At 55.2% G+C, this 13,395-nt stretch overlaps 2 protein-coding genes across 2 annotated transcripts in view; both read left to right on the forward strand.

Moving 5' to 3' along the window:
* The window catches only part of LOC104866564, a 31,093-nt gene extending 18,081 nt beyond the window's left edge, over positions 1 to 13,012 (forward strand). Inside the window, 15 exon segments of the mRNA XM_033759202.1 lie at positions 7,204 to 7,433; positions 7,524 to 7,821; positions 7,888 to 8,010; positions 8,251 to 8,369; positions 8,445 to 8,604; positions 8,670 to 8,754; positions 8,943 to 9,472; positions 9,574 to 9,586; positions 9,589 to 9,704; positions 10,568 to 11,029; positions 11,234 to 11,485; positions 11,689 to 11,913; positions 12,013 to 12,097; positions 12,229 to 12,371; positions 12,500 to 13,012. Of these exon segments, the coding sequence (XP_033615093.1) occupies positions 7,570 to 7,821; positions 7,888 to 8,010; positions 8,251 to 8,369; positions 8,445 to 8,604; positions 8,670 to 8,754; positions 8,943 to 9,472; positions 9,574 to 9,586; positions 9,589 to 9,704; positions 10,568 to 11,029; positions 11,234 to 11,485; positions 11,689 to 11,913; positions 12,013 to 12,097; positions 12,229 to 12,371; positions 12,500 to 12,736 (2,802 nt within the window). The 5' untranslated portion in view covers positions 7,204 to 7,433; positions 7,524 to 7,569 and the 3' untranslated portion in view covers positions 12,737 to 13,012.
* An 18-nt stretch (positions 13,013 to 13,030) lies between these two features.
* Eppk1 (epiplakin 1) overlaps positions 13,031 to 13,395 on the forward strand; it is a 14,307-nt gene continuing 13,942 nt past the window's right edge. The window contains exon 1 of the mRNA XM_033759206.1: positions 13,031 to 13,074. The gene's annotated coding sequence lies outside the window, so the exon portion shown is untranslated. The remainder of the gene's footprint in view (positions 13,075 to 13,395) is intronic.

A 13,395-nucleotide genomic window follows, 5' to 3' on the forward strand; every position in this document is an offset into this window, starting at 1 on the left:
GATCCTCCTGCTTCAGCCTCCCAAATGCTGAGATCACAGGCATGCATTGTCATACCTGGCTTCAGGCCCTTTCTTCTCTCCTTCCAATGCATAGAAAATGGCAGAAACTGGGGCAGCCATTATGCTGCTTTCTTAGGATGAGCCCTGGATGCTCTGGGAGACTCTTGCATGCTGGAGCCAGGAGCAAAGGCCCACAAAGCATAGAATAGCGGCTGTTCTAGAGACTTCTCTGCCACTGAACATGCAGCTCCCTTTGCTCCCAGCAGACCTAAGTGGTGTGTCATCCAGACAGAGTCATACATGTGTATCCTTTTTGCTGAGAATCAGATGCAACTAAGAGGACCTCAGGATGAGGCTGCCTTGCTTTACCCAAGTTGCAGGCATCATTGTTTAGGACTTGGGATGGTGAGAAGAGCAAATGGTAGAGCAGAAACTGGAGCCGTTGAAAGCTAGAAAAGGCAAAGAAAGGTCTGTATCAGAGCTGCTGGAGGAAATGTCATCAGTAGACACCTTGACTCTGGATTTCTGGCCTCCAGAGCCATGAGAGAATGTGTTCCTGTTACTTTAGACATGAAGGTTGTTACAACAGTCACAAAAAATTAGAACACAACCCTTTTCCACATAAAAAGGAGCATGGTATGGGATGGTTTGTCCCTAATTTTTCTTTTAGCTTCTAGAGTGGAGAGGACCTAGAGATGCTGAGACCCACACTGGTCTTGGAGAGGCTTCCCCTCTCCACAGCTGCCCGCACTTGGAGATGTGCCTCCTCACTTCCTCACCAGCCCCAGAGATGTCTGTTCTCATCATTTCTAAACTCTTGCCCTTGCCATCCTGGCTGAATTAAATAGTGGAGTCTTTGCTAAGAGGGCAGGTGTCTGTCTGTGGAGAATCCCTAGGAACTGCTCAGATCTGAATGTATTTGCGATTTTCATCAGTCCTGTCAACTTGTCCCTTGTGGGTTTTCCCATCTCTCACAGCTGGAAGGAGGTTCCCTTTTGGTTGTTGGCCTTCCTATTCTTCCTGTCTGATGTGTGTAGTGACAGTGGACCCAGAGTAGCCTCCTTATAACCATGAGGATTGAAGCTAGGCTGAGGATGGTGGATCAGAAACAGCTAGGGTCTGCACCTCAGAGACTGACAAGCAGCATACCAGCCTCAGGCAACTCCTACATACTCAATTAAGGGGAGAGAACAACCCTTCCTGTATATAGGCCTGGGCATCCAGGCAAGAGGGTCATCTCTGGAGGTGTCACCATTCTCAGCTCTCAGGCTGAGTCCTCTGAACAGGACTTAGGTGAGCAGCTCTACACAGGGCTGGATGTGGAAATCCCTATGGAGCCTCAATTACCCCCAAGTGGCCAGTCCTCTTGGGGACCCTGTTCCTGAGCCCTGGTTGAGGTGAATCATGGGGCCTGGGCAGCAGGAACAGGAGCTTTTCCCAAGCTCCTCATCATACACTGGGATCTATCAGTCTACTGTCTACCAAGTTGGGCTGGTAGCAGTGCTCCATCACACAAAGAAAGCAGCACAGCAGGTCCAGCAGGTCCCCAAGACCCTGTTTGCTGAAGCAGGTGTCTGTATCCCGTGCACTCTCCCTGTTCCTGCTACCTTCCTCATCCCCTAGCCCTGGCAACCCTCAGGTGATGGAGATGTGTGTCCAAACCTACAGAGACCTAGCTGGAGAGACACATCCCATAGTCCCACCAGTGGTGACTAAGGAAGTGCTCCCAGCTGGCAGTCTTGCACTGGCCACAATCCTGTAGGGGGTACCATAGGCAGCTGCTGGTGGCCAGGAAGAGATGCAGAGATGACCAAGACAGGATGGTATGTACGGGGATGATGGGAAAGCACCACTGGAATAGACATAGGTATCAGGAGAGCCTTATGCTGAAGAGGTGCCAAAGGTCTGGGGACAATAACACATCTGTCTGTTAGGCTATTTGTCACCCAGGATCTGCTCAGTCAGATCATGAGCCAGGTGGCCATGGGACTGAAGTTCTGCCTGGGCCCAAGCACAAGGAGACTTCTCAAGGCTAGTCAGTTGTGGCCACTTCTAATTGCCCCATCTACCCTTGGCAAAAACCAACAATGTGCCTGAAGCACTGCTGTGCTTGGGTGAACAGACCACATCCCTTGAGGACCTGGCCCCCTTCCTGCAGAGTTCCAGGCTGGGAGCTTCCTCTCTATTGCAGTGATTTCCTGAGGGCCTGAGGAGCCCTCCATGGTGACAACCCTGCTGAGATGACCTGTCTGAGCCAACCCTGATGAGAGAGGGTCCACATGGCCACAGCTCTGCCCACAGTGATCCGCTCAGTGTGGATGACCACCCCAAGTTCAGAATCTTCAGTTTCTGTGGTTATTATGCTGACAGGATTGGCTAGACCTGAATTTTTGCTGGCTTTGCTTATTCAGGGATCCCAAGCTCACCCTTCACATCACCCAAGTTTGCCCTGACTTGTGAAAATGGAGCAGGTCCCCCAGGAGGATGGCATGAGGGTACTTGGCTGATGGTCAGCTCAATGCCTATCAGCAAATGTGTCAGTCTGGGAAGGATAAAGGAAGGTCCCAGAGCCACTGTCCCTTTGGAAGCCTTCACCCTGCAGGACTTCACTGTCAGAAATCAACCGGTGGTGTGATGGAGCCCTATAGGCTTGGGTCCCTCATGATTCTGCTCACATTTGGCTATGAGTTTAGAGACTTACACTGATTGCTTGCTTCTGATGTACAGTTTGGGGCCCTGATTATAAACAGCAGAAATCAAAGCAAAGACAGTTTTCTGGGCGGATAATGGGAACCTTCTGAATTGTTAGGGGCTGAGGAACAAGCATGGAGAGATGGGGCCAGAGGGTCAGAGCAGAAGGTACAGCAGCGAGGGGAATAGGAGTAGTGGCTAGAACCCCCTTGGGCTACCTCTAGATGACCATAGCTGTGGTCAGCTTTGTGCTGACCCATCCCAGCCTCCAAAGTCAGTGTCCTGGCCTGGTTTGGGATCCAAATGGAGGTAAAGCCCCAACATGGGGACCTGAGGAGCAAGTGGGCCCAGTCATTCATGCAGGGAAGAGCTCCTAGGACACACAGCAGGGCCAAGGAACCCAGAGGCAATTCTTGCTTCCCTAGGGGCCATTGCTCAAGAACCCTTCTTCTTCTCCCCCCGCCCTTGAGAGAGGGTCTCACTGAGTAGGTCAAGCTGGCCTTGAGCTCACTATGAAGCCCAGGCTGGCCTTGAATTTGTAGTGATCCTCCTGCCTCTGCCTCCTGAATGATGGGATTACAGATGTGTGCCACCACACCTGGCTAAAAACCTTGGTTGAAGCTGGCACAGGACATTTTGCCCAGGTGCTCTCACACCTAGATCGGATCCATTAATACAACACTGATTATACACCTATTGTGTGCCTGGTTCTGTGTTGATGTGGCTTCTAGAGCTGGATGACATGCTTTAGCCAAGGACTGTGTGACCAGGGTGAAAGTGTCTTCCCGAGAGCTGTCCTGTGCAGCGGGTGTCACCTGAGGTTTGATGTGGATGAGAGACCTGGCCTGGCCTTAGGCTGGACTCCCCAGCAGCAGAGCCTGAGACAAGGATTTCAGTGAAAGTGATTACAAAGTGAGATCAGAAAGACAGTAGAGGAGGGGGCAAGGGGGCAGGGAGGAAGCAAGGGAGCCAGGAAGGGTGCCACAGGGTCTCTGTCCCAGACTGGGCAGGGCTGTCAGAGTCCTATACTCACCAGCCATTGATGACAGGGTGCTCTGGGGACTCGCATTTACAGACACTCTTGTCCTAGGGCACCTTCCCACACAGGCCGGGTGGGCACACATGGCAGGGGCCCTGAGGTTCAGGAACACCCCGTTGCTTCCGCTGCAGCACACCCAGCCCCTCAGGTCCGCTCACGCCCCTCATCAGATTCACCCCTCTGACGCCCCTCAGAGTTGTGTCTGACTTCTAGGAAAATGAGAGCCTTGCAAGGGAGGTTTAGGGGGCAATGAGCACACCCACAGTGTCCTTTGCTCCCACTCCAGGCTCCTCATCCTTGGCCAGCATGGCTGTGGGGCCCAGGCTGTCCCTGGAGAGTAAGCTTTGAGCTTGCCCCACTTGGTCCTCACTAGAAACTGAGCCCATACCTGCAGGCCAGGTGCATCAGGGAGTCCCAGGGATGAGCCTGTGGACTAGGCCACTGTAACTGGCTCACAGAACATAGGCAGCCAGTCTTCTGGGGCTGACACAGGCAAGGACCACAAGTGGGGACTTGGGACACTAAGTGTGTTCTCACTCAGTCCTGGTCCCAGAAAGCTGAGTTGAGATTGTTAGTGGGGCATGTCCCTCCACTCCAGGCTGAAACCCTCCCTTCTCTTTCCAGTCCTGCTCTTAATCATGCTGACCTCAGTGGACCTCTACTCACAGCTGAAGCTCTCAGCCTCTGCCTTGGGGTCACACTGCTTCTCTTGCTGTGTCTCCATCTTTGTGTGGCATTCTCTTATGAGGACACCAGTTCTATTGCATCAGGGTCCATTCTAATAACTTCATCTTAACTTGATGATATCTGGTTTCCAAATAAGGCCACACTTATAGGTCTTGGAATTAGGGCTTGAACACAGCCTTTAGGGGTACAGAATTCAATCTGTAACCTCAAATGACATAGCCAGAGCAGTGACAGTTAATTTGATTTTCTTAGAATTTCAGGGTTAGAGACTGGTGGGCTTTTTCATCAGTGCAGCCCTACAGACCTGAGGCTTCTCATGCTGGGATCCCAGAGCAGCTTCTCTGCTTTTTACTTTTTAACCCAGTGTGTGTTGGATTTCTGCAGATGGCCAAAGCTCAGGATCTGCCCATTCCAAAGCACCTTGGACCTGCCTAGTAGCTGCTTCAACCACCTGGCTGCAGGAGAGTTAGGGTTGGGGCTAAGTCTAGGGTTGGGTTAATGTTCAGGTTAGGATCAGGGTTAGTGTTAGGGTTAGTACTAGGCTAGGTTAGCATTAGTGTTAGGGCTAGGGTTAAGGTTAATTTTAGGGACTATGGTTCTCATTCCCGTTAGTTTGGGTATTAGATTTTGTTTAAGGATTGAGTTAAGGTTAAAGTTACACTTAGGTCTAGTTCTAGGCTTATGTTACACTTACGGATAGGGCTAGACTAGAATGGTGCTAGTGTTATGGCTAGATGTAGGTTTAGGTCTAGGCCTATGCTTAGGGTTAGTGTTTGGGTTATGGTTTTGTTAGGTTTAGGCCTAACACTAGTGTTTGGACTACAGTAAGTGTTTGTGTTAAGATTATGTTAGAATTAGTGTTAGGTTTCTCTGTGCTCTTCTCTCACAAAGATACTCGCACTGTCTATGTGTAGCAACTGTGACTCTTTCATTCTTTGTTTACTATTTCAGCTTTGTATCTAGTAAAGGAAAAAATTTGTCTGGATGTACATCCCCCAAATCCCCATCTGAGGGCTCTACCTGAGTCTGTCCTCCCAGGACTCTCCAGTGTAGCCCCTTTTCCTCAGCTTCTTAGCACCCCCAAGGGAGAAACCTCATACACCAGAGTGCTCAGAGAATCCATGAATCACGTGGCTATGAGCACAGGCTTGGGCCTGTGCTACTCCCTCCTGTCCTGGCTCACTAACTTGCAGTGGCTCAGGAGTCTATGCAGAAGAGAAGCTTCAAGGTTGGCTGAGCTGTAGGAGCTGGGGGAGTGGCAATCAGTGACCTTAGGACAAAAGGGCTGGCACAACTTGAATGAGTGTCACTGTCCCTGTCCAGCCAAGGGTCTTTCTGGTGTATATTTCTGTCCCTACATAGGATGGATGGGCTCTGCCAAGTGGCTGGTCTAGCTACTGGCCTAGTGGCTGTGGGAGAAGTGGGAAAGGCCCCAAGTTGGTCCCACAGCTTTTCTGGGCCCTCAGAAATACTCTTCTCAGTCACAGCGTTTTAGAGGCTAAGGCAGAAATCAGATTTGGCCTGCCCTTGGTTGGTGAGGCAAACAGGCCCAGGGTAAAGGTCAGGGGTATTAACCCTCCACCCCAGATTTGAGGGAAGAAGGGCCTGGGGCATTTCTTCCCAGGCAGAAGCTCAGAGTCAATATGGTACCACTCACTGGAGCTCCCTGGCCCCAGAGAGCCATCCTAGTATCTGGGTATGCATGAGGGGCTATAGTCTGGGTGTCAGGAGTGGACAGGCCTTTGCTGGGACACAATGAGGCCCATGAGACCCACATACTCGGATACCTGCAGGGGTAGGAGCTGAGCAAGTAGGACAGGGTGTGAGACACACAAGCCCTCCCAGGAGAGGCGTCCACCACCCATCCACCCACTGTTTGCCTGCAGCCTGCCCTAGCCTGTCTGCCTGCCCACCTCGCCCAACATTTTCCGATGGAAAGTTCCCAAGGCAACAGCAACACCAACTCATGACTGACGAGCCTGGGCAGGGGTGGGCCTGGGGGTCACAGACAAGAGATGGGTGGGGAGGGTGGAGCTGGCTTTGGGCCTAGGACTCTCAGGGCACAACTGTCAGCACCTGAGAGGCCAGTCCACACCCCAGTCAGGGATGACTCCTGGGAGGCCAGAGCCTTTGTAGTGGTGAACAGAGGTGGGCTCTTGGCTTGTCACAACGTCTACCCTTCAGGAGAAGAATCAGTGGAGGTGAGGGTAGAAGGATAAGGCAACAGGTGGGCCTATGCTAGAGCTCACAGCCCACAAAGCAGCCCATAAACCTTCAGAAGAGCAGGGACCTAAGAGTACCCACACCTTCCGATGGGATGTTTCCTCCTCCTTGTCTGGCAGGCCTTTGAGGAAGGGGCTTCAGGCTAGAGGAGGAGCAGGTTCATTTCTGACACCAGTGTGGGAAGCTGTGGCTGACCTGTCTCTGTGTCGGGAAGCCTTGGGTAGGGCAGCTGAACAAGGGTGGAGAGCAATCAAGGACCACACCCTTGAGAGGCAGATGAAGCCGAGTTTCCTGGGGTCTGCATGGCTGAGAAAAACTCATCCATGGCTCCCCAGTCCCCAGCTCCCCAGCAGTGTCCTTGCTTCCTCTGACCATCCCTAGGCTAGATAGGCTTGGGGCCCATTGAGGCAGCACCTTCCTTGGATAGAGCTCAGCCCCACAGCAGCATGGTGGCCTAGATGAGTCTGGGTGGAGAGTGAACCCCCTGAACCCCTCCTTTACCCCACACTGTACAGGGAACTGGGGGGAGGGGTAAGAAGCTCCAAATGAAGCCCCTTTCCCAGCCCCTCCCCCACAGCATGGCTGAGGCCAGGCACAGGTTTCCCAGGAAACGGGAAGAAGGAAAGGAAAGTGCTGAGGCCAGACTGGCTGGACTGATAGCTAGAGCTGGCTGAAAACTGCCCAAGGGAAGCCCAAGTCCTGGAGGTGGTTGGAAGCGGTGCTGGCCTCCTCCAGCCCCCCAGGCTTACCTCAGCCTGCCCAGTCTGAGGCCCACAGCAGAGACCCCTGGAAGGTAAGTCGTAGCACAGCCTGTACCCAGGGTGCAGGGTACAAGAAGGCTTTTGGCTCTCAGGCCCTGATCTGGATTCTTCTGCCCCAACAGGGCTACCCTCAGTGTCCTCGTCACCCTGCCCCTCTTGGAATCCATCATGGGAAACTGGGCCTCGAGGCTAGGCTGCCTGGGGGAAAGGAGAAGTGGCTTGAGGGCTGGGTCCAAGGCCCAAGAGGACTCCTCCCCATCTGCAGACCTCCAAGGCCTGCACCCACCAGGAGTCTCTTGGGCCTGGTGGGGTACCCGTGCCATACAGGTGACAGAAGTGACAGAGACAGTGGTGACAGAGACTGTGGTGACAGAGGCTGTAGAGGTGGGGCCTGGCCAGCAAGGAAAGCAGTTAACCGAGGTGAGACCAGAAGCCTGGGGGCTGGCACTGTGTGGAGGCAGCAGGCTGAGGCTATTCCTCTTGCAGGTGCCCCCTGAGCTCCTGAATACTCTGCAAAGCTGGCTGGATGGTATGGAGGAGCTGCAGGCCTCCCAGGGGCCCCTGGCTGCTGATGCCGTTGTGGCTGCTGCCCAGTTACAGGAGCAGGAGGTACAGGGTATGGGAAACAGTGTCAGGTGGCACCACCTGATCCTGAGCCTCAGGTCAAGCCACCAGCACACAATGCTGCCCCGCCAGAAACAGGACCACAACAGATTCCCTGGGGGTGGGCTGAATGTAGAGATACCTGTTCATGTCCTCATGGCCAATGACCCTGAAGGAGGCAGAGATGGGAGGATGGGGCATGAGCTTCCTGAACAGTGTCCAGCTTCCAACCTCATGTCCCCAAAGCTGCTCCAGCACCTGCTGGAGGAGCGGGCACCACAGGTAGAGCCAAGGCTGCAGGAGGTGGGGAGCCCGGCAAAGCTGTGCGCACAGTGGCACCACTTGGTGCAGTGGGCAGAGACCAGGTGAGGCCCTAGGGTGAGGGTGGGAGGGTTCCAGGACAGGGAGAGCGATGCCAACTGCGCCATCTTGGCCCCTAGGTTGAGGCTGCTGCAGCAGGTTGTCCCAGCAGCACAAAGCTTTGATGCAGCCCGTGAGACCCTACTGGCACGGCTGGGCCCCGGTGAGCAGCTCCTGGTTGAGCTGGAAGAGGGCCAACTGGGACCCAAGGGCCAGGAGAGGGTCATGCAATGCTTGCAGGTATGACCTAAGCCCAGGGTGGTGGCTGGTGGGATGGCACAGGGCTCAGTGGCACATGTTCATAGCACGTGTGCGAGGAAGCTACAGCATGTGCCAAGGACCTGGGGAGGGCACTAGAGACTGGTCAGAGACTGGCAGAGCTGCTTGCAGGTGAGTGGATATCAGCTAGGTCACTCAGCTGAGCCAAGCCTGCCACAGTGCCTTCAATATCTTCATCCCCTCATACTTCCTGACCCCCAGTCCAAGTTCCTCACATGCCTTTGTCCTTGCCCCTGTCCCCAATGGCCCCTCCAATGTCCATGTCTTGGCCCTGGCTTGTCTCCTGGTGTGTTTTACAGAGGATGAAGCTCGGCTTGTAAACCAACAGCTGGAGGGACTCCGGGAGTGTGTGAAGCTGACTGTGTCTGGTGCTGCCCGCGTTTGGCAGATGCTACTATGTGCCCAGAAGATAGGGTCCTGTGAGCTTTTACCCCCAACAGGCCTAGAGGCTCAGCTTGATCTGGAGGAGGTAACCTCAGAGGGTCCAGGGCTCAAAGACCAGGAGGAAGTATGTATCCCCTTGCCCCCAATCCCCAGAAGAGGGCCCTACCATCCCCTTCCCACTTTGGGGGTTGCAGTCCTCCACCCTGGGGAGCGGGGATGTCTCAGAGTCCATCCTCAGGGGCTCTCTGTCCCCAGCTGGGATGCCTGGAACAATGCTTGTCTCTTCCCCCAGCTGAGTGTCCAACTGGCCCAGCTAGCAGAGTGGCTTGAGCAGCTGGCATCACAAGTAGAGGTCCCTGGCCAGGAAGCAACATCCATGGTACCCATCCAGGAGCAGTGCCTCCCACCAAGTACCCTGGGGCCTTCAATGGTACAGCCAGGCCTGGTAGGTGAGGTTGAGGCTGTGCCCAAGGCTGGGTTTCTAGATTGTCATGACTGTCCCCAGCTATGCTGCAGGCAGAGCTAGAAGCCCTGAGAGGGTGCTAGTCAAAAACTAGGAGTGGGATGCTGGGCAGAAGGCCACATGGGAGCCAGCCCAATGGATTCCATGTGGCCTCGCAGAGCAGGCAGCCATTGAAAAGGAACTGAAGTCAGAGGGTGGCTGGGTCCCAGCCTTATAGGTGCTTTGGAAGGCTGGGTGGGATGGAGAGTCACCCCAGAGTTCCTTGGGAGGAAAGGGGTGACCCGAGGGAGGTTGAACAACTAGCGGGGATCTGAGGTCAAGCTGCTGCCTGCTGGTGAGCCAAAGGGTATGGCAGGGGAGGGGAGAAAAGTGGGACCATTGGGTCAGCTGGAGGGATCTGATAGCAACTTCATGTGTTGACCTGTGATTCTAATAGCCTCTGGCCCCCCAAGATATGGCCACTCTGCTCTCCCAGCAGGGGATCAGGGATGGAGGTGCCCAACAAGGGCTGCACTGTGCAGCATCTCAGGGGTAGGCTGGGAAACAGAGAGAGCTGAGGAATATGGGCACTCTGTCCAGCTTTTCTAGGCAATTAAGAGTTGCCAATTAAGATCACAGTCCTACCAAGAATAAGCCCCATTTGTGCAGCAGTTGGAAATAAAATACATATTTGGAGCAAAACAGACAGGTACAGACAGGGCCCCTCTCCAGTATTTAATGCAACCTTGAGGCCAGAGGGTACTCGGTCACTTCAGGGTGGAAGCAGAGGGGCTTGTCTGGGGCCTGCATGAGTATCAGATCCTCTTCACCCAGTGGTGTTTTTCACATTTTGGACTGAATTAGTTTCCTGGGCTGCAGTAACCAGCTGCCACAGACCAGGAGGCTCAACCTATAGGAACACAGACTCCCTGTGCTCAAGTACAGGTGGATGGCTTCTACTGAGGGCCCAGAAAGCAGGGTTTGAGCCTTCCTCTCCCCAGCTTGTCCATAGCATCTTCTTCCTGGGCATGTCTGTGCCCAAATGTCCCCCTTTTCAAGGGCACCGATGACATTGGTGGCCCTACTCCAGTGTGATGTCACCTGGAGGAGAGCAGGCAGGTCACCAGGCTACTCTGCCGGCAGGAATTCTCATGGGGACAGCAGACCCTAGCGGTATCTTGGCCATGGAGGGGCCCAGCATGGCGAGGAGGGATCAACTTCGAGGGCACCTGCCACTTGAGTCTGCTGATGAACCTGCCAGGCAGCCAGGCTGCCATGTTCTGCCCTCCCAGGGAGAGGTCAGCTTGCAGCTCGGTGGTCCCCATCTACTCCCCCGGTCCTCCATTCAGCCCACATCTGCCACATCTCCTCTCCAGGTCTCTCAACCTGGAAGGGACGCTGCTGATCATAGGTCACCTCTTAGAGGAGCTTCTCACATGTCCACATGGACTGAACCAGGCTGAGCCCCTCAGGACCAAGGTGGGGCCTATGACCAGAAACTCCCACCTGCACAGTTACTTTATGGAGCAGCCCAGGGTCAGCATTATGCACTGCTCTCAGGTACCCTGGCCCCCCTCAGCCCATGTCCTGTGACATGAGAGTCCCTGTGACCCACAGGGGGATGCTGGACAGCACAGGCAGGGGCACTGGCTTCAGGCAGCAATGTGTAAAGCAGTGGGCAGGGTTGAGTACAGGGGTCTACCTCCCTCACATTCTGATACTTTCACCTCTCTCCATTCCCTCACAACCCTCCTCACTGCATAGGTGGCACATGCCCAGGGCTGGAGGATGAAGGTGCTTCCTGCAGTCCTGGGGGATGATAGGCTGAAGCCCTGGACTCCAGCCCCAGTGCAGGTGCTAGCTCAGAGGGACCCTGACCAGGCTGGCCTCCCAGGGGTGTCCCTAGAAGAGCTGAGCTGGAGGCTGCCATGGGCAGAGGCCACCAAGGGGAGCTGGAACCACAGGAATCCAGAGACCAGAGAGAGGAATTGGCGAGACAAAGATCACCTGGAGCAGGTGAGTAGATAGCACACTGCCCACACTGGGCACACCAGAGTCTTGGCCTGGCCAGCTTACACTTCCTCACAACAAGGGGCTGGCATACATCTAGATTTTGTGGCCTGGCAAGTATGCTATCTGCATTGGCTTGGCCAAAGAAAGAAGGAGGCCTAGGGTCCACTTGCACCTTAAGCCACAGCTAACACTGCCATTCTTCCCAGCAGGATCTCACAGACAATGTGTTGGCATCTGGTGAGCAAGGAGAGGATGGACTGGGCTGCCTGGCTACCTATGGGGGACATGAGACCACATCACAGTGCATCACCATGCTGGGGTCAGAGCTCCCTAACAGCCAGCAGCCACTGCCACATTGCATGGCCAGAGCAGGGGACACAGGAACAGGTTGCCAGAGATGGGTCCATGGTCCAGGGAGCCTTGGTGAACAGGTGTGAGTTTGGACCTGGGGATAGGTGTTAGGGACAAGGCCTGGGACCTGTTCCCATAGCCCACAGGAGGTCTGACTCGACCCTCCTGAGTCTATGCAGGTGGCTCGGGGTACCCTGATGGTTCGTGTTGGAGGAGGCTGGGTGGCTCTGGATGAATTTCTAGTCAAGAATGACCCAGACCGAGGTGAGGGGCAGTGTGTGTGGGGGGGGTTTCCCAGCCCTCAGGGAAAGGGTGGGGGCTAAAGTAAGCCCAAGGGTGGGTGAAGGGCATGCACCCTAGCCCTGACCCCCACTCCACATGGGATCTCTGGGTAGCAAAGGGGAGGACCAGCCATAAGATCCATGAGAGGTTCCAGTGCTGGGCCAGAGCTCAGAAGAGCAGGAGGGTGAAGAATATCATCACCTTAAGTCTCTGGGCCTCCATCCCCAGTGCCTCCAGCAGACCTCTGCCTCGGAAGGTAGGTGTTGGGATGGGCTTCAGGGAGAGGAGGGGGTTAGGTACTCCTTGGTGCACAAGGAACCTTCTCTTGAGCCCAGGTGAAGCAGATGGGCACTGGACTAAGGCCTGTCCACCCTTCCCAGACAGAGCTGCCAACCTGCTCAGCATATAGAAACCCCCAGCCTTTCCAAGGTCAAGGCCACTGATGGGGTCCAAGGAGCAAATTCCCAGAGGACAGCAGGACCCAGCAGACACTGGACAGAAAGCAGTGTGTGGAATCATCCTCAGGGGGCTGAGCAGGACCCAAAGGCCAAGGACTGGATGAGGAGTGGCTGGGGACAGCTAACCTCAGTGTGCCTGGCTTGTGCCTACTCTCGGCAATAAAAGGCAATAAAGTCGCGTTTGGAGAACCGAAACTGGAGCTCCGAAGTTCCACATTTCCCTTGCAAACTCCCCACAAAGGCAGTTGGAGCAGGCACAGGTCGCTCTGTGACCCACCCTCGCGTCCTCGCCCCGCATTCCTCCACGGTGACTTGAAGTGGGAGGGTCCGGGCAGGGTCCCCTCACTCCGCGGCCCCTCCCCACCCAGGGGTGTTCACCGGCTGCCCAGCTAGCCCCAGGTTCCGGAACAGGCACCAGCTGCCCCACCTGACCGCCACCCCGCCCCCGCCAAGCAGAGGAGTGGAGGGACTTCGGACTCAACACGGGCGCCTCTTGGGCAGGTGCGGATCTGAGAAACCGAAACACCTGCGGGAGCTGAGGCAGCGGCCTAGGCCGACCGAGGTCCTGACGGGGGCGTGGTAGAGGGGCGCACCGGTATGGGTTCTGGTCTCTGCCTGGCGGGTCTCCTAGTCTGGATACTCTGAGCTCTAGGTTGCAGTTGGAGAGGTGGAGACCGAGGCCTGGGTATGACTCCCCCCCAGGGGGAGGGTCTCGCCGGCCCAGAGGTTCTGGGGAGGATGGGTGCTCTTCACAGCCAAGCGGGCCACAGGTCCGTTTCCTCCAGCAGGTGAAACCCACCCCACCACCACCCCCCCCCACCC

Source organism: Fukomys damarensis, unplaced genomic scaffold (genome assembly GCF_012274545.1).
Source record: "Fukomys damarensis isolate Sample0158 unplaced genomic scaffold, DMR_v1.0_HiC HiC_scaffold_5, whole genome shotgun sequence".
In the NCBI taxonomy this organism is placed as follows: Eukaryota; Metazoa; Chordata; class Mammalia; order Rodentia; family Bathyergidae; genus Fukomys; species Fukomys damarensis.